At 37.7% G+C, this 18,386-nt stretch overlaps 2 protein-coding genes and 1 pseudogene across 2 annotated transcripts; all 3 read left to right on the plus strand.

Moving 5' to 3' along the window:
• Positions 1-686: 686 nt before the first annotated feature.
• LOC136281992 (uncharacterized) lies at positions 687-5,209 on the plus strand. Its single transcript, XM_066169027.1, has 7 exons — positions 687-1,241; positions 1,873-1,967; positions 2,226-2,385; positions 2,758-2,821; positions 3,483-3,736; positions 4,022-4,199; positions 4,620-5,209. Exons 1-7 carry the CDS (start codon positions 687-689, stop codon positions 4,760-4,762), a joined length of 1,449 nt encoding a protein of 482 aa, XP_066025124.1. The 3' UTR covers positions 4,763-5,209.
• A 5,086-nt stretch (positions 5,210-10,295) lies between these two features.
• Positions 10,296-15,240, plus strand: LOC136281803 (uncharacterized). The gene is made up of 7 exons (XM_066168810.1): positions 10,296-10,850; positions 11,498-11,592; positions 11,850-12,009; positions 12,370-12,433; positions 13,095-13,348; positions 13,629-13,806; positions 14,219-15,240. Exons 1-7 carry the CDS (start codon positions 10,296-10,298, stop codon positions 14,359-14,361), a joined length of 1,449 nt encoding a protein of 482 aa, XP_066024907.1. The 3' UTR covers positions 14,362-15,240.
• A 286-nt stretch (positions 15,241-15,526) lies between these two features.
• On the plus strand, positions 15,527-17,866 carry LOC136281942 (uncharacterized; annotated as a pseudogene).
• Positions 17,867-18,386: the final 520 nt, after the last annotated feature.

Raw genomic sequence — 18,386 nt, forward strand, 5'->3', positions numbered from 1 at the left:
TAACGTGTGAGTTCTTCGTTTTAGTTGTTAAGATTATACATCCAGTGGCGTTGATTGCAGTTACATTCATTTGTTCGTGATGGCCTAGCCGTATTTCACAGATCAAATGCGTTACATAGACAACGTCCACACTACGAAGCAGTTAAAGAAGTATCTTTGACGTACTCTAACTCTGAAAATAACACTCAGCTCTAATTTTGGGTAAGTTTACACGTTGAGGTAGCCCGGTACGAATTTGATCGACTATTGCGGCATTCGACTGACTTCGAAAATTTCTCGTCATCATTCCTTTTGTTTTTCTTTTTTCTTCTCGATCAACGCGCATAGTCATATGCCAGGGATATTTACAGTTTTACTTTGCTTGGTGAATGTTGTGCTCAAGACACGTATTTTACTTACTGAATTTATGCGTCATTATGCTCTCTCAGAGGAATTGTTTTTGTCGAGATATCTTCTTTTAATTTTCATCTTAAAAAGCCGATGAAGAGTAAAGAACTTCTCGAAGCGGGCCACTTAAACTCTCTAATAATTTGAACGATTATCAATTCACTTTTTTTTACTAGATTCGAGAAGATAAAAAAATATGAAGGTCTAATACAACCATTCCCTGGAAAGCTTGATTCAGTTTCGGACTAAAATATTTCCATAATGCAACGAAAACAATTGTGTTTTTAATCAGGGTGATAATGAAAGATTGGACTAAGGTGTTTTCAGCTGTCTTCATCGGAGCTGTTGTTGCAAATTTCATCACTGTGTCAGCCAATGATAACTCTTCTACAGAGGAAGACGAAGAGGAGATCGAACAGTACCTAAATCTAACAATAACTTGGATTGCCAAACCACCGTATGTCGCTGGAACCACCAATGGATCTATAGACAGCGGGCCTCAGGGACTGATCCGAGATACGCTTTTACGATACATGACGTCTGAATGCGGTATTCATCAAGGCATCGAATACCAAGTAGAACACCGCCAAGTTAACAGTGAATATGAAATGATCGCACTTCTGAGGCAAAACAAAGTCCACGTTGCAGCTCCTATATTTGAGCCAAAAGGGGACAGACACTACAGCGAGTTCCCATTTTTCAAAGTTGTTGATTATCCAGGAACAGACTACATTACCACTGAAGAAGGGAACAACAAGATCAGCTATGTTTTGGATGCCGTTCTGAAGTCTTGGCCACTGCTAGCTGTTACTCTGGTCCTGACAGCCATTTCAGGAGTTGTTATGTGGGCTTTGGTAAGTTTGAGTTTGTGTCGCCAAAGATTCTCTAGCACCCAAAGGGGTATTTTCTAACTATATGCACTACTTTTTTACTGTTTAATAAATTGATTTACGTGATCTTTCAACGTCAACAACCCATTTTATCTGCGAAAGGTGGGAGACAATTATCATGATTGAAGGACAAAAATAAATCAACCACAGACTGTCTAACTTAACTAGAGGGTGGTCGTCGGGGAGCCAGGCCACCTGCGCAGTTCATAATTATAAATATTAATAACTATACCCAGTTCATAACTATAAAATGTGACAAGCGTTCTTCGTATAGTTAAGAACTAAAATGCTACACTTAGAAAAACATTGTCGAAAGTGTGGAGTATGGAGTAAGCATTTCAGTTTGGATTATTTGATCTTAGGAGCACTATGTTGTGTCCTTAAGAGACGGTTAGGAAGTGTCACGGCAAAAAAGATATATTTTGAAATCATTCACTTCCTACCTATTTATCAACAACAGCGACCGGCACATCTTGCAGCGGGGAGGCAACTGTTTGGGGATACACATTGAGAAATTTGATCGCATTTATTTATTCATTAATAATATAACACCTTTTTTCTTGTTTACTAAGAATTGTTTCTTCACTTTTTTCAGGACACTTACTGGAATAGTGAAGAGTTTCCACGTTCATTCATCAAAGGCTCATGGGATGGATTTTGGTGGTCTTTTATTTCGATGACCACAGTAGGGTAAAACTCTTTAGTTACATAACTAGTTTTGCAAAAAATGTTGTCAAACACCTAATGAATTTTGGAGATTTTATTTAAATTTATGGACACTACAAATTTTAATTGGACCTCAAAACAGTGGACCAGAGAAGCCTCCCTCGTTGATGTCCAATGTTTATTTCGAGCCAATTCAGCATGGTCCAGCCATCTAATTTTGGATGTTCTTTCATGATCAGTGTGCAAGCAGATTTAAGGTGATAATGATCTCTCTCGTCTCAGGTATGGTGACAAATCTCCCAAATCTCTTCCTGCACGGATATTCTCTATTGTTTGGATTCTCGTGGGCCTGATTGTTATGGCAATCTTTACAGCGAACGTCACTTCAGCCCTGACGGCTCTTTCCCTGGAAAACAAAACAAGTAGCTTTGCTAATAAGAAAGTGAGGCTGATAGATTACTAAACGATGAAAAAAAACGTGGCATGTTATGGATAAATTAGCGATACAAGAGGCTAACGCCGTGCAACGTACACCATGCATTCCCGAACAGATTGCAGATCACCAAGAAAATGTCATCATTACATGTGAAGACACGCGTAACAATGTTGTGACTTTCCTATTTCCGTTCTTGTTCTTGGTTAAAGTTCATTCCTGTTCTTGCCCTTATTCCTATTATTCTTCTCCTGCGACCTCTTTTTCTTTTTCGTTGTCGTCATGTCCCTTTTAAAAACGATCTAAAAAGTTATTATTATAATTATACAACTGTGTTGTAGAAAACTATAATATGTCTGATAAAAAAATTTTTTTCATCAGGTTGCAGTTATAGGAAATGGAACAGAGTACCAACATGCACTACAGGAGGAGGCTGAACCAATAGGTATATATGTACAATTCCATAACCACTGGATGCAATTAGTTGTTCTAAAACCAGAGTGTAAGCTTTACCAATTGAATAAGCAACCCGTTGCAAGCATGGCCCATCAACCCTGGACACGAAAAGGGTAAAATGTCTCGGATACGTCGACGGAGTATGCACCCTCATATTCAATCAATCCATTTGCTACAATTAATTGCTTTAATTTAAGAATTATAGTCAACTTGTTTTCCTTGTGAGCCGTTGGCCTTAAGAACGACGTCTCAACAACCTATGCAAAAGTCAACAGCTACAGTCGTGTACGTCAGTTGGGTGTAATAAACCGACTGGTACGTCAGGTCGTTCTGCTTGGTTCGTTTTCAAATGACCTAAATAAATTTTTGGGTATGTTGAAAGTGGTTGTTGACATTTTTGAGGAGTCTTTTCTTGGTTAGCACACCAGCTTTCCAGAGTCAGTCGTTGAAAGTAGTTGGTGCTATAAGTTAAAAGTTGCGGAAAATCTCAATTATTGATGTAGTTCGCTACACTAGGTGATTGTTGATGACACTATTTAATTTCTCGTCACTCTTTCTTTTAAATTCATGCCAGTCTCTTCAGTGTACGAGGGTCGGCATTCTGTCTGCCGTGTTAATACTTTGTTGTTTTTTTTTCATACTGTATCTAGTGCGCAGCAGTATCGAAGACGCTGTTAAAGATGTGCAGTCCCAGAAAGTTGATGGATTATTCATAGATCACTACGCAAACACCTTTTACCACTCAAGAGAAAAACTGAAAACGCTTTTCACCGTCAAGAAATTGGAACTTCAAAGAGACGTCGGGGCTCTCTTTTCAAAGGACAGAAAAGACCTGGCAGATTGCTTAAATTATCAGCGTTCCACCATTTTGAGGTCGGCTCAAACCATCACTGCAACATATAAGGTACAGCTTTAAGTTGGGAGAATTATTTGAACAGCGAGCTCAGATCTCTGCTTTATCAGCTATTGTGCGTGAAACATGAAAAACATTTAACAGGGTCAGCAACTTCTGTTAGCCGGGTCACTTAGACAAAAGTAACCAATTAGAATGCAAGAGAGCAGAAATTAGTTCCTTATTACCTCTTTCTTGTCATCGCTTGCCTTAGTCCCATGAAATGATTGGCACGATTTGAGTCATGATTAATTGATCTATTTATAAGATAATCATGAATGTTTTCTTTTTTGACAGTACACCAAAAGTAATCCAGCCAAACAATTCAGTTTGTTTGACGATTCTTCCAGCTTTGTTAAAATACTCCTGTACATTTTGCTTGGAGTATTGGCGGGAATGCTTTGTATTGGAGTAATATGGGACTTACTCATCAGGAAGAAGTCTGGCAAGCAGCAAAATTCCACGATAGAGTGGCGTAAGCTTGTTTTCTTTTGACGGTGTCCATTTGTTCATCGTATTGAGAATAGTATCGTCTGCCTGTAATTCATTCATCTATCCATTTATCCATCGGTCTTTTCATTTCACTTAAGTTTCCAATATATCCATTCAACCCCATATCAATCATTACGGATTAAGTGATTTACTCATTTATACAATTATTTACTTTTTCTACCAGCCATCACTTCATCAATCTACTCATTCATCCTTCTGTCCATCCATCCATCCATTTATCCATTTAATTCATTCACTTCATCCACAAATATATCTTCTTTTTTTCATTTTTGCATGTTTTTTTTCTATTTAACATTGTCGTCAGTTTGATTTCAACGGCGGGCCTTATCCATTAATGTGGTTAAGTGGCATTATGAAATAATCAATTTCATTCATTTAACAGAAGCTGAAAACAAAGGGATGGTGTTAACTGAGAGAGAAAGTATTCTCAACGACTTTGAAGTAGCCAAAAGACTTCTTAAACAAATGCAAGATCACTTTACAATACTGGAATCAAAGGTTTCAAAACTTCGGGGTAGCCAGTAAACGGTGCGTTCAGTGAGTTTTGCAAGTTACAAACCATACAACACGTGTACAGGTTAAAAAAAATCTTGACTGCATATCTATGTATGTACTGATTTCACTCCAAAGGCAGACAATATTCAACATCTCAACATCTATGTAAGAGGACAAGGCTAGAACAGCATCATCTACCTATCTATCACAACTTGATGGAAATTGCTGAAAAGCAGTGTGCTTGTTTGTTAAAGCAATCGTACTGGAAAATAGCTTCCGTGTATGATTTCGTCATGCGTTAACTGAATTTTTCTTCTCCAGCTTCTAGCTTAATTTTTCTTTAATTACTCCTTATTATATCTGCCAATCTGCATCTTGACATTTTGGCTTGGGGTAAAGTTATCTATTCTTACGTAAACTTACAGGTAGCTTATTACTTCCACTGTACTTACGAACTTAACGAATGCAGATCATCGATCTCTTTAAAGTTTTCAAATTCTTGTATTAGTCCAAAACTTAGCCTTTTTTTTCCATAAGGTTTTCAGCCCCTTTTTTCAGATAAAAAAAACTTTACTTAGCAAATTATTTCATCATTGTCTCTCATAATCAGTTCAATAGATAACAACAAAAGTCTTTGTTAAGTTCTTACTTAGTTAAAATGCATTGTATTTTGTCGTTTGAGTAGTTCAATAGTTCAGGAAGTCCAGCTGCGTGCATCCAGCGGCAGGAGTGAGACTACCATAAGGCCTTGCGAACAGTAAATGGTTGATTATTTTAACTGGAGGCCAATTCGACCGCAGAGGTGACTTAGCGAGATTAAAAACACACTAGGCTACTATTCTTTGATGGCGAGGGTGGCCTGCACGCAAGCAACCGCGTTTATCTATTACTCCTTGCTCAATAGAATGGAAAATACGTAAAATACGAATGTATTTATGTACACATAACACTTAGTGAAAAAAAGAAAGACAAAACAAATAAAAATATGTTCAAAATCATAAAACCGAATATGAATTAAATGCTAATGATTTTTAGTTCTAATACAAGCTTTCCTATTTCTTGTTTTTGTCCTTTTTGATTTTTTCAATTTGTTTGTTTTGCTTTTTTTTCTGTGTTGCTTTATTTCTTTCTCGCAATATAATTCCACACTTTCTCAAAGAATGATAAGCCTGGCCGAGTGACAACATTTTGTTAACCGTGGCAGTGACTACTAGCGAAGTTAAGTTGGGAAGTTCATCATTAATACCAATATGTTTCCTAGATGGACTTTCCATTATTATGATTTTCTTGACCTGCCAATTGGTCTTCCATAATTGGATAATTAGTGTGCAGAAAATGCCTTGTTTTCGAAGTCAAAGAGCACATATAATGAAACCCAGTGTTGCTTACTCCGTGCAATGTATAGCAGCGCGTGGCTCGAGAGCCTGTGTCTTGGAACCATTATTGTTTAGAAAGCATAAACAGGCCAACAAAGTGAGAGTTACCCCTTACATAATGCTGAAGCGTTTGGGAAAGCACGAAGGACACGAAGACGATTGTCACCAAATTAATTGAAACAGTTGAATAACTTGAAAAACATTTAAAGGTTAGAGTAGAAAAAATTCATGCACGGAGCATGTCCACGAAAATCTCATCTTATGATGTATCTATATAAAAAGTATTTTTGCAAGTATCTGTTGGAAGAGAAATTATGCAAGTATCTTTTTATTAGGAATAATGCAAGTCAATGTTGCGAAATAAGGATGCCACAAAATCCTCTTCCTCTTTCCTGTTTATCAAGAATAAATCTATGTTACGATTAGCAGATTGACTGACTGACTGACCGACAGACCAATTGACTGAACGACTGACTGAATGACTGACTGACTGACTGACTGACTGATTGACAGGCTGCCTGATCGACTGACTGACTGACCAACCGACAGATTGATTGACTGACTGAATGTCTATCACCCATAAACACTGACCCACTGATCGACTGAGTGACTGACTGACAGACTGACCGACTTGCTCGTTTGGCGTTGTTGATTAATTGATTGATGGATTTATTAACTCATTTCATTGGCAGATAACAATAATGGCGACTTGGTTTAAGTTATTGTTGGCCCTTTTCATTGGTCTCGTCGCTTTTAAATTCCGAGTGCCTTCAGCCAAATCAAGCTCATCCGAATCCGATGATAATGATGATAATGAAAAGAAAAACCTAACCATTGCCTGGATTTACAAGCCTCCCGACGTTGGAGGACCCGATAACAGTTCCTTGGACAATCAAGCTCATGGAATAGTACGAGATGCCATTTTAAGATACGTATGATGGGATTGCAGCGCCGATCGCTATGAAATAACGAACCTCAGAGCTGAAAGTGAATCTGGCATGATACAAATGCTGAAGCAAAACAAAGTCCATATAGCAATTCCTATATTCGAACAACAAAAAAGTACAAAAGTACTCTGAATTCATCTTTTTCAAATTACTGGATTATCCTGGTACGGAATACATAGCTTTGGCCAACGATGAAAACGACGCTCTTGATGTAGTTTTCGATTCTGTATCGAAGTCTTGGCCATTGCTTGCCGTCACCATGACCATGATCTTCACGGCCATTGCTGGAATCATCATGTGGGCACTGTTAAGATTAAGTTCATAAGTACAGCTGTCCTCTGAGATAAATTTCAATGCATGGTTGCAAAATTAAAATGCCCGCACAAATCCATTTATCCTTACAGGTCAGTCTCTTTTAAGAAATTTGAAGGGTTTTTTGAACCGACAAAATGAAAGCAGATGCTGCCGACAAGGTGCTTTAAGTTGGTACCAAACCCGTATTTTAAGCAGCTGTGATCTCACCCAATATATCTCTTTAAGCTGGTCAACAGAACGGAATGTAATCTTGCCTACCCCTCCTCCCCCCCCCCTCCCCCCACCCATTAAAAGTCAGATTGTGTAAAACGATTATTTGCAATTCTCAAAGTTAAGAAATAATAGGAATGACATTTTTATGATTACAAGGGGATGAGACCGGGAACAAGAGAAAAAACTTCATATGTAATTTTTTTGTTCTACCAGGATACATACTGGAATGGCGAAGAATTTCCACGTTCATTCATCAGAGGCTCATGGGATGGATTTTGGTGGTCCTTTATTTCTATGACCACTGTAGGGTAAGCTGACCACTGTAGGGTAAGCTGACCACTGTAGGGTAAGCTGACCACTATAGGGTAAGCTGACCACTGTAGGGTAAGCTGACCACTGTAGGGTAAGCTGACCACTGTAGGGTGAGCTGTTAAGTGGTCAGAATGTGGTAATTTCTTTCTCGTCCACGAGTCGTCCATGTGTCTTATGCTCTTTCGTGATTAAGCCCCATAGGTTTGTTTCCCAGGACAGCGTCCTGCGAGTGCAGATAAAATCATCACCAATACCTCTTTCATTTCGTACCTTTCTTATTGGCAAGGTATGGAGACAAGGCACCCAAGTCGGCTATGGCTCGTATTTTCTCTGTCGTCTGGATCTTATTTGGCCTCAGAGCTATGGCAATTTTCATGGCATATGTCACTACTGCATTGACAGCTCTCTCTCTGCAACTTGAATCAAGTTACTTTGAAAAAATATCACTCAATGAGAGTTAACTCTCTCGTTTTTTTAATTACCAATAATAATACTGGTCAAAATATTCCCGTACATTTGTCAAACGTTTGTTTTTTTAATGATAAAGGTTGTTCTCCCCATCTTTCTTAAAGTAACCGGAGTTACTTACGGTTCTAGTGCATGCCATTTAGATTTTTAGTGTTACCATTTGCAAATACATGTGAAGTAAATCGACATTAAAACTTCCATCAGGAACGTAACGAAAAAAGAGATATTGAGCTGATAAATGATGAATATATTTGCTAAGTTCTCACCAAAGTCGTTTTCATTTTGTGTTGATTCTTCCTTAAAAAGGTGGGTCTTTTTTTCATTTTAAGGAAAATAAAATGTGACTTAAATGATGATGACTTCATATCCAGCTTTCTCATAATTAATTTGCCAAAGTCTGTTCAGTATAATAAAGTATTTTTTCCCAGTAATGTGCTAAGGGCATAGTGCATCAAAATTTGCATTTTAATTGGCTTCTTGTGAAAGAAATCGAATTTTTTTTTTCTCCAGTCAAAATAATATAAAACTTGAAATTTAGCCTTTGGAGTTCATCGTGTAAACTGGACGATTTTAAAGAAGAAACCTTTCCGCAACAGATCAATGTATATTATTTAGAAATTCAGAGGACTCATTCGACACACTGCTTTCCTTATACAAATACATGTTAATGTGATATTTAACTACCCTTAGGGCGTGAATTTTTAACTAAGTGGCGTTTTTAAATAAAAAACATCGATGGCAAAGAATAGTTAGAATGTCCCTACTGACTATCCGAAATGATAAGACTTAAATTTTTTACTTAGAATCCATGCCAGTTCTTGCTTCATTTTATCTCGACATCTACTAATTATCAGCTTTTCTAAGTGAGAATAGTAAACCTATGAAATATATAAATAACCATATTGCCGATATTATGCGTTAGGCTAAATCAGTTGGTGACAACTGGATACAATCAATACAGTGAGTCAAATAAATCTGTGTCCTGGGGCTGTTTCATTATAATGGGATATTTTCTGAGGCATCTTTAGAGAGCAAAGAAGTGCATTGATAATTTAAAATTAATTCAAAATTTAACTCAGGTATTAAAAGGCGAGAAAACGATAGTTTCTACCAAAGTGTCAGCCAATCGAAATCAAGATACAGTTTGAATTGAACAATTTGACGGTATAAGGATGGTCGTGTGGCAACTTAACGTATTCTGTGCTTTGTTTCTCAGTCGAGGTACAAATTAACGACAGGTGCTTCTCATGTTTAATTAACGTGTGGGTTCTTCGTTTTAGTTGTTAAGATTATACATCCAGTGGCCTAGTGATGGCCTAGCCGTATTTCACAGATCAAATGCGTTACATAGACAACGTCCACACTACGAAGCAGTTTAAGAAGTATCTTTGACGTACTCTAACTCTGAAAATAACACTCAGCTCTAATTTTGGGTAAGTTTACACGTTGAGGTAGCCCGGTACGAATTTGATCGACTATTGCGGCATTCGACTGACTTCGAAAATTTCTCGTCATCATTCCTTTTTTTTTTTTCTTTTTTCTTCTCGATCAACGCGCACAGTCATATGCCAGGGATATTTACAGTTTTACTTTGCTTGGTGAATGTTGTGCTCAAGACACGTATTTTACTTACTGAATTTATGCGTCATTATGCTCTCTCAGAGGAATTGTTTTTGTCGAGATATCTTCTTTTAATTTTCATCTTAAAAAGCCGATGAAGAGTAAAGAACTTCTCGAAGCGGGCCACCTAAACTCTCTAATAATTTTAACGATTAGCAATTCACTTTTTTTTACTAGATTCGAGAAGATAAAAAAATATGAAGGTCTAATACAACCATTCCCTGGAAAGCTTGATTCAGTTTCGGACTAAAATCGTCCCTAAAATATTTCGATAATGCAACGAAAACAATTGTCTTTTTAATCAGGGTGATAATGAAAGATTGGACTAAGGTGTTTTCAGCTGTCTTCATCGGAGCTGTTGTTACAAATTTCATCACTGTGTCAGCCAATGATAACTCTTCTACAGAGGAAGACGAATGGAAGATCGAATGGTACCTAAATCTAACAATAACTTGGATTGCCAAACCACCGTATGTCGCTCGACCCACCAATGGATATATAGATAGCGGCGCTCAGGGACTGATCCGAGATACACTTTTACGATACATGACGTATGAATGCGGTATTCTTCATGGCATCGAATACCAAGTAGAAGACCGCCAAGTTAACAGTGAATATGAAATGATCGCACTTCTGAGGCAAAACAAAGTCCACGTTGCAGCTCCTATATTTGAGCCAAAAGGAGACAGGCACTACAGCGAGTTCCCATTTTTCAAAGTCGTTGATTATCCAGGAACAGACTACATTACCACTGAAGAAGGGAACAACAAGATCAGCTATGTTTTGGATGCCGTTCTGAAGTCTTGGCCACTGCTAGCTGTTACTCTGGTCCTGACAGCCATTTCAGGAGTTGTTATGTGGGCTTTAGTAAGTTTGAGTTTGTGTCACAAAACATTCTCTAGCGCCCAAATGGTATTTTCTAACTATATGCACTACTTTTTTACTGTTTAATAAATTGAAACCTTTGCAAAATAATTTATGTGATCTTTCAACGTCAACGACCCATTTTATCTGCGAAAGGTGGGAAACAATTATCATGATTGAAGGACAAAAATAAGTCAACCACAGACTGTCTGACTTAACTAGAGGGTACTCGTCGGGGAGCTAGGCCACCTGCGCAGTTCATAATTATAAATATTAATAACTATACCCGGTTCTTAACTATAAAATGTGACAAGCGTTCTTCGTGTAGTTAAGAACTAAAAGGCTACACTTAGAAAAACATTGTCGAAAGTGTGGAGTATGGAGCAAGCATTTGAGTTTGGATTATTTGATCTTAGGAGCACTATTTTGTGTCCTTAAGAGACGGTTAGGAAGTGTCACGGCAAAAAAGATATATTTTGAAATCATTCACTTCCTACCTCTTTATCAACAACAGTGACCAGCACATCTTGCAGCGGGTAAGCAACCGTTTGGGGATACACATTGAGAAATTTGATCGTATTTATTTATTCATTAATAATATTAACACCTTTTTTCTTGTTTACTAAGAATTGTTTCTTCACTTTTTTCAGGACACTTACTGGAATAGTGAAGAGTTTCCACGTTCATTCATCAAAGGCTCATGGGATGGATTTTGGTGGTCTTTTATTTCGATGACCACAGTAGGGTAAACCTCTTTAGTTACATAACTAGCTTTGCAAAAAATGTTGTCAAACACCTAATTAATTTTGGAGATTTTATTTAAGTTTATGGACACTACAAATTTTAATTGGACCTCAAAACAGTGGACCAGAGAAGCCTTCCTCGTTGATGTCCAATGTTTATTTCGAGCCGATTCAGCATGGTCCAGCCATCTAATTTTGGATGTTCTATCATGATCAGTGTGCAAGCAGATTTAGGTGATAATGATCTCTTTCGTCTTAGGTATGGTGACAAATCTCCCAAATCTCTTCCTGCACGGATATTCTCTATTGTTTGGATTCTCGTGGGCCTGATTGTTATGGCAATCTTTACAGCGAACGTCACTTCAGCACTGACGGCTCTTTCCCTGGAAACCGAACCAAGTAGCTTTGCTAATAAGAAAGTGAGGCTGATAGATTGCTAAACGATGAAAAAAAATGTGGCTTGTTGTGGACAAATTAGGCTAACACCGTGCAACGTACACCATGCATTCCCGAACAGATTGCAGATCACCAAGAAAATGTCATCATTACATGTGAAGACACGCGTAACCATGTTGTGACTTTCCCATTTCTGTTCTTTTTCTTGGTTAAATTTCATTCATGTTCTTGCCGTTATTCCTCTTATTCTTCTCCTCCGTCCTCTTTTTCTTTCTCGTTGTCGTCATGTCCTTTCTAAAAACGATCTAAAAAGTGATTATTATAATTATACAACAGTGTTGTAGGAAACTATACTGTCTGATAAAAAAAATTTTTTTAATCAGATTGCAGTTATAGGAAATGGGACAGAGTACCAACATGCACTACAGGAGGAGGCTGAACCAATAGGTATATATGTACAATTCCATAAGCACTGGATGCAAGTAGTTATTCTAAAACCAGAGTGTAAGCTTTACCAATTGAATAAGCAACCCGTTGCAAGCATGGCCCATCAACCCTGGACACGAAAAGGGTAAAATGTCTCGGATACGTCGACGGAGTATGCACCCTCATATTCAATCAATCCATTTGCTTCAATTAATTGCTTTAATTTAAGAATTATAGTCAACTGGTTTTCCTTGTGAGCCGTTAGCCTCAAGAACGACGTCTCAACAACCTATTCAAAAGTCAACAGCTACAGTCTTGTACGTCAGTTGGGTGTAATAAACCGACTGGTACGTCAGGTCGTTCTGCTCGGTTCGTTTTTAAATGAACTAATTAAATTCTTGGGTATGTTGAAAGTGGTTGTTGACATTTTTGAGGAGTCTTTTCTTAGTTAGCACCCCAGCTTTCCAGAGTCAGTCGTTGAAAGTAGTTGGTGCTGTAAGTTAAAAGTTGCGGGAAATCTCAATTATTGATGTAGTTCGCTTCACTAGGTGATTGTTGATGACACTATTTAATTTCTCGTCACTCTTTCTTTTAAATTCATGCCAGTCTCTGTATTGTACGAGGGTCGGCATTCTGTCTGCCGTGTTAATACTTTGTTGTTTTTTTTTCATACTGTATCTAGTGCGCAACAGTATCGAAGACGCTATTAAAGATGTGCAGTCCAAGAAAGTTGATGGATTATTCATAGATCACTACGCAAACACCTTTTACCACTCAAGAGAAAAACTGAAAACGCTTCTCACCGTCAAGAAATTGGAACTTCAAAGAGATGTCGGGGCTCTCTTTTCAAAGGACAGAAAAGACCTGGCAGATTGCTTAAATTATCAGCGTTCCACCATTTTGAGGTCGGCTCAAACCATCACTGCAACATATAAGGTACAGCTTTAAGTTGAGAGAATTATTTGAACAGCGAGCTCAGATCTCTGCTTTATCAGCTATTGTGCGTGAAACATGAAAAACATTTAACAGGGTCAGCAACTTCTGTTACCCAGGTCACTTAGAGAAAAGTAACCAATTCGAATGCAAGAGAGGAGAAATTAATTCCTTATGACTTCTTTCTTGTCATCGCTTGCTTTAATCCCATGATTGGCACGATTTGAGTTATGATGAATTGATATATTTATAAGATAATCATGAATGCTTTCTTTTTTGACAGTACACCAAAAGTAATCCAGCCAAACAATTCAGTTTGTTTGACGATTCTTCCAGCTTTGTTAAAATACTCCTGTACATTTTGCTTGGAGTATTGGCGGGAATGCTTTGTATTGGAGTAATATGGGACTTACTCATCAGGAAGAAGTCTGGCAAGCAGCAAAATTCCACGATAGAGTGGCGTAAGCTTGTTTCCTTTTGACGGTGTCCATTTATTCATCGTATTGAGAATAGTATCGTCTGCCTTTAATTCATTCATCTATCCATTTATCCATCAGTCTTTTCATTTCACTTAAGTTTCCGATATATCCATTCAACCCCATATCAATCATTACGGATTAAGTGATTTACTCATTTATACAATTATTTACTTTTTCTACTAGCCATCACTTCATCAATCTACTCATTCATCCTTCTGTCCATCCATCCATCCATTTAATTCATTCACTTCATCCACAAATATATCTTCTTTTTTTCATTTTTGCATGTTTTTTTTCTATTTAACATTGTCGTCAGTTTGATTTCAACGGCGGGCCTTATCCATTAATGTGGTTAAGTGGCATTATGAAATAATCAATTTCATTCATTTAACAGAAGCTGAAAACAAAGGGATGGTGTTAACTGAGAGAGAAAGTATTCTCAACGACTTTGAAGTAGCCAAAAGACTTCTTAAACAAATGCAAGATCACTTTACAATACTGGAATCAAAGGTTTCAAAACTTCGGGGTAGCCAGTAAACGGTGCGTTCAGTGAGTTTTGCAAGTTACAAACCATACAACACGTGTACAGGTTAAAAAAAATCTTGACTGCATATCTATGTATGTACTGATTTCACTCCAAAGGCAGACAATATTCAACATCTCAACATCTATGTAAGAGGACAAGGCTAGAACAGCATCATCTACCTATCTATCACAACTTGATGGAAATTGCAGAAAAGAAGTGTGCTTGTTTGTTAAAGCAATCGTACTGGAAAATAGCATCCGTGTATGATTTCGTCATGCGTTAACTGAATTTTTCTTCTCCAGCTTCTAGCTTAATTTTTCTTTAATTACTCCTTATTATATCTGCCAATCTGCATCTTGACATTTTGGCTTGGGGTAAAGTTATCTATTCTTACGTAAACTTACAGGTAGCTTATTACTTCCACTGTACTTACGAACTTAACGAATGCAGATCATCGATCTCTTTGAAGTTTTCGAATTCTTGTATTAGTCCAAAACTTAGCCTTTTTTTCCATAAGGTTTTCAGCCCCTTTTTGCAGATTAAAAAACTTTACTTAGCAAATTAATTCATCATTGTCTCTCATAATCAGTTCAATGGATAACAACAAAAGTCTTTGTTAAGTTCTTACTTAGTTAAAATGCCTTGTATTTTGTCGTTTGAGTAGTTCAATAGTTCAGGAAGTCCAGCTGTGTACATCCAGCGGCAGGAGCTAGACTACTATAAGGCCTTGCGAACAGTAAATGGTTGATTATTTTAACTGGAGGCCAATTCGACCGCAGAGGTGACTTGGCGAGATTAAAAACACACTAGGCTACTATCCTTTGATGGCGAGGGTGGCCTGCACGCAAGCAACCGCGTTTATCTATTACTCCTTGCTCAATAGAATGGAAAATACGTAAAATACGAATGTATTTATGTACACATAACACTTAGTGAAAAAAGAAAGACAAAACAAATAAATATTTGTTCAAAATCATAAAACCGAATATGAATTAAATGCTAATGATTATTAATTCTAATACAAGCTTTCCTATTTCTTGTTTTTGTCTTTTTTGATTTTTTCAGTTTGTTTGTTTTGCTTTTTTTTTCTGTGTTGCTTTATTTCTTTCTCGCAATATAATTCCACACTTTCTCAAAGAATGATAAGCCTGGCCGAGTGACAACATTTTGTTAACTATGGCAGTGACTACTAGCGAAGTTAAGTTGGGAAGTTCATCATTAATACCAATATGTTTCCTAGATGGACTTTCCATTATTATGATTTTCTTGACCTGCCAATTGGTCTTCCATAATTGGATAATTAGTGTGCAGAAAATGCCTTGTTTTAGAAGTCAAAGAGCACATATAATGAAACCCAGTGTTGCTTACTCCGTGCAATGAATAGCAGCGCGTGGCTCGAGAGCCTGTGTCTTGGAACCATTACTGTTTAGAAAGCATAAACAGGCCAACAAAGTGAGAGTTACCCCTTACATAATGCTGAAGCGTTTGGGAAAGCACGAAGGACACGAAAACGATTGTCGCGAAATTAATTGAGACTGTTGAATAACTTAAAAACATTTAAAGGTTAGAGTAGAAAAAATTCATGCACGGAGCATGTCCACGAAAATCTCATCTTATGATGTATCTATATAAAAAGTATTTTTGCAAGTATCTGTTTGAAGAGGAATTATGCATGTATCTAGATAAAGAGAAATTATGCAAGTATCTTTTTATTAGGAATAATGCAAGTCAATGTTCCGAAATAAGGATGCCACAAAATCCTCTTCCTCTTTCCTGTTTATCAAGAATAAATCTATGTTACGATTAGCAGATTGACTGACTGACTGACCGACAGACCAATTGACTGAACGACTGACTGAATGACTGACTGACTGACTGACAGGCTGCCTGATCGACTGACTGACTGACCAACCGACAGATTGATTGACTGACTGACTGTCCATCACCCATAAACACTGACCCACTGATCGACTGAGTGACTGACTGACAGACTGACCGACTTGCTCGTTTGGCGTTGTTGTCTCGTTGCTTTTAAATTCCGAGTGACTTCAGCCAAATCAAGCTCATCCGAACCCGATGATAATGATGATAATGAAAAGGAAAACCTAACCATTGCCTGGATTTACAAGCCTCCCTACATAAGAGGACCCGATAACAGTTCCTTGGACAATCAAGCTCATGGAATAGTACGAGATGCCATTTTAAGATACGTGTGATCGGATTGCAGCGCCGATCGCTATGAAATAACGAACCTCAGAGCTGAAAGTGAATCTGGCATGATACAAATGCTGAAGCAAAACAAACTCCATATAGCAATTCCTATATTCGAACAACAAAAAAGTACAAAAGTACTCTGAATTTATCTTTTTCAAATTACTGGATTATCCTGGTACGGAATACATAGCTTTGGCCAACGATGAAAACGACGCTCTTGATGTCGTTTTCGATTCTGTATCGAAGTCTTGGCCATTGCTTGCTGTCACCATGACCATGATCTTCACGGCCATTGCTGGAATCATCATGTGGGCACTGTTAAGATTAAGTTCATAAGTACAGCTGTCCTCTGAGATAAATTTCAATGCATGGTTGCAAAATTAAAATGCTTGCACATATCCATTTATCCTTACAGGTCAGTCTCTTTTAAGAAATTTCAAGGTTTTTTGAACCGACGAAATGAAAGCAGATGCTGCCGACAAGGTGCTTTAAGTTGATACCAAACCCGTATTTTAAGCAGCTGTGATCTCACTCAATATACCTCTTTAAGCTGGTCAACAGTACGGAATGTAATCTTGCCTACCCCTCCCCCCCCCCACCCATTAAAAGTCAGATTTGCAATTCTCAAAGTTAAGAAATAATAGGAATGACATTTTTATGATTACAAGGGGATGAGACCGGGAACAAGAGAAAAAACTTCATATGTAATTTTTTTGTTCTACCAGGATACATACTGGAATGGCGAAGAATTTCCACGTTCATTCATCAGAGGCTCATGGGATGGATTTTGGTGGTCCTTTATTTCCATGACCACTGTAGGGTAAGCTGACCACTGTAGGGTAAGCTGACCACTGTAGGGTAAGCTGACCACTGTAGGGTAAGCTGACCACTGTAGGGTAAGCTGACCACTGTAGGGTGAGCTGTTAAGTGGTCAGAATGTGGTAATTTCTTTCTCGTCCACGAGTCGTCCATGTGTCTTATGCTCTTTCGTGATTAAGCCCCATAGGTTTGTTTCCCAGGACAGCGTCCTGCGAGTGCAGATAAAATCATCACTAATTCCTCTTTCATTTCGTACCTTTCTTATTGGCAAGGTATGGAGACAAGGCACCCAAGTCGGCTATGGCTCGTATTTTCTCTGTCGTCTGGATCTTATTTGGCCTCATAGCTATGGCAATTTTCATGGCATATGTCACTACTGCATTGACAGCTCTCTCTCTGCAACTTGAACCAACCAGCCTTCGTGGTGTTCAAGTTACTTTGAAAAAATATCACTCAATGAGAGTTAACTCTCTCGTTTTTTAATTACCAATAATAATACTGGTCAAAATATTCCCGTACATTTGTCAAACGTTTGTTCTTTTAATGATAAAGGTTGATATCCCCATCTTTCTTAAAGTAACCGGAGTAACGGTTCTAGTGCATGCCATTTAGATTTTTAGTGTTACCATTTGCAAATACATGTGAAGTAAATCGACATTAAAACTTCCATCAGGAACGTAACGAAAAAAGAGATATTGAGCTGATAAATTATGAATGTATTTGCTAAGTTCTCACCAAAGTCGTTTTCATTTTGTGTTGATTCTTCCTTAAAAAGGTGGGTCTTTTTTTCATTTTAAGGAAAATAAAATGTGACTTAAATGATGATGACTTCATATCCAGCTTTCTCATAATTAATTTGCCAAAGTCTGTTCAGTATAATAAAGTATTTTTTCCCAGTAATGTGCTAAGGGCATAGTGCATCAAAATTTGCATTTTAATTGGCTTTTTTTCTCCAGTCAAAATAATATAAAACTTGAAATTTAGCCTTTGGAGTTCATTGTGT

Source organism: Pocillopora verrucosa, chromosome 6, assembly GCF_036669915.1.
Source record: "Pocillopora verrucosa isolate sample1 chromosome 6, ASM3666991v2, whole genome shotgun sequence".
Taxonomy (NCBI): Eukaryota; Metazoa; Cnidaria; class Anthozoa; order Scleractinia; family Pocilloporidae; genus Pocillopora; species Pocillopora verrucosa.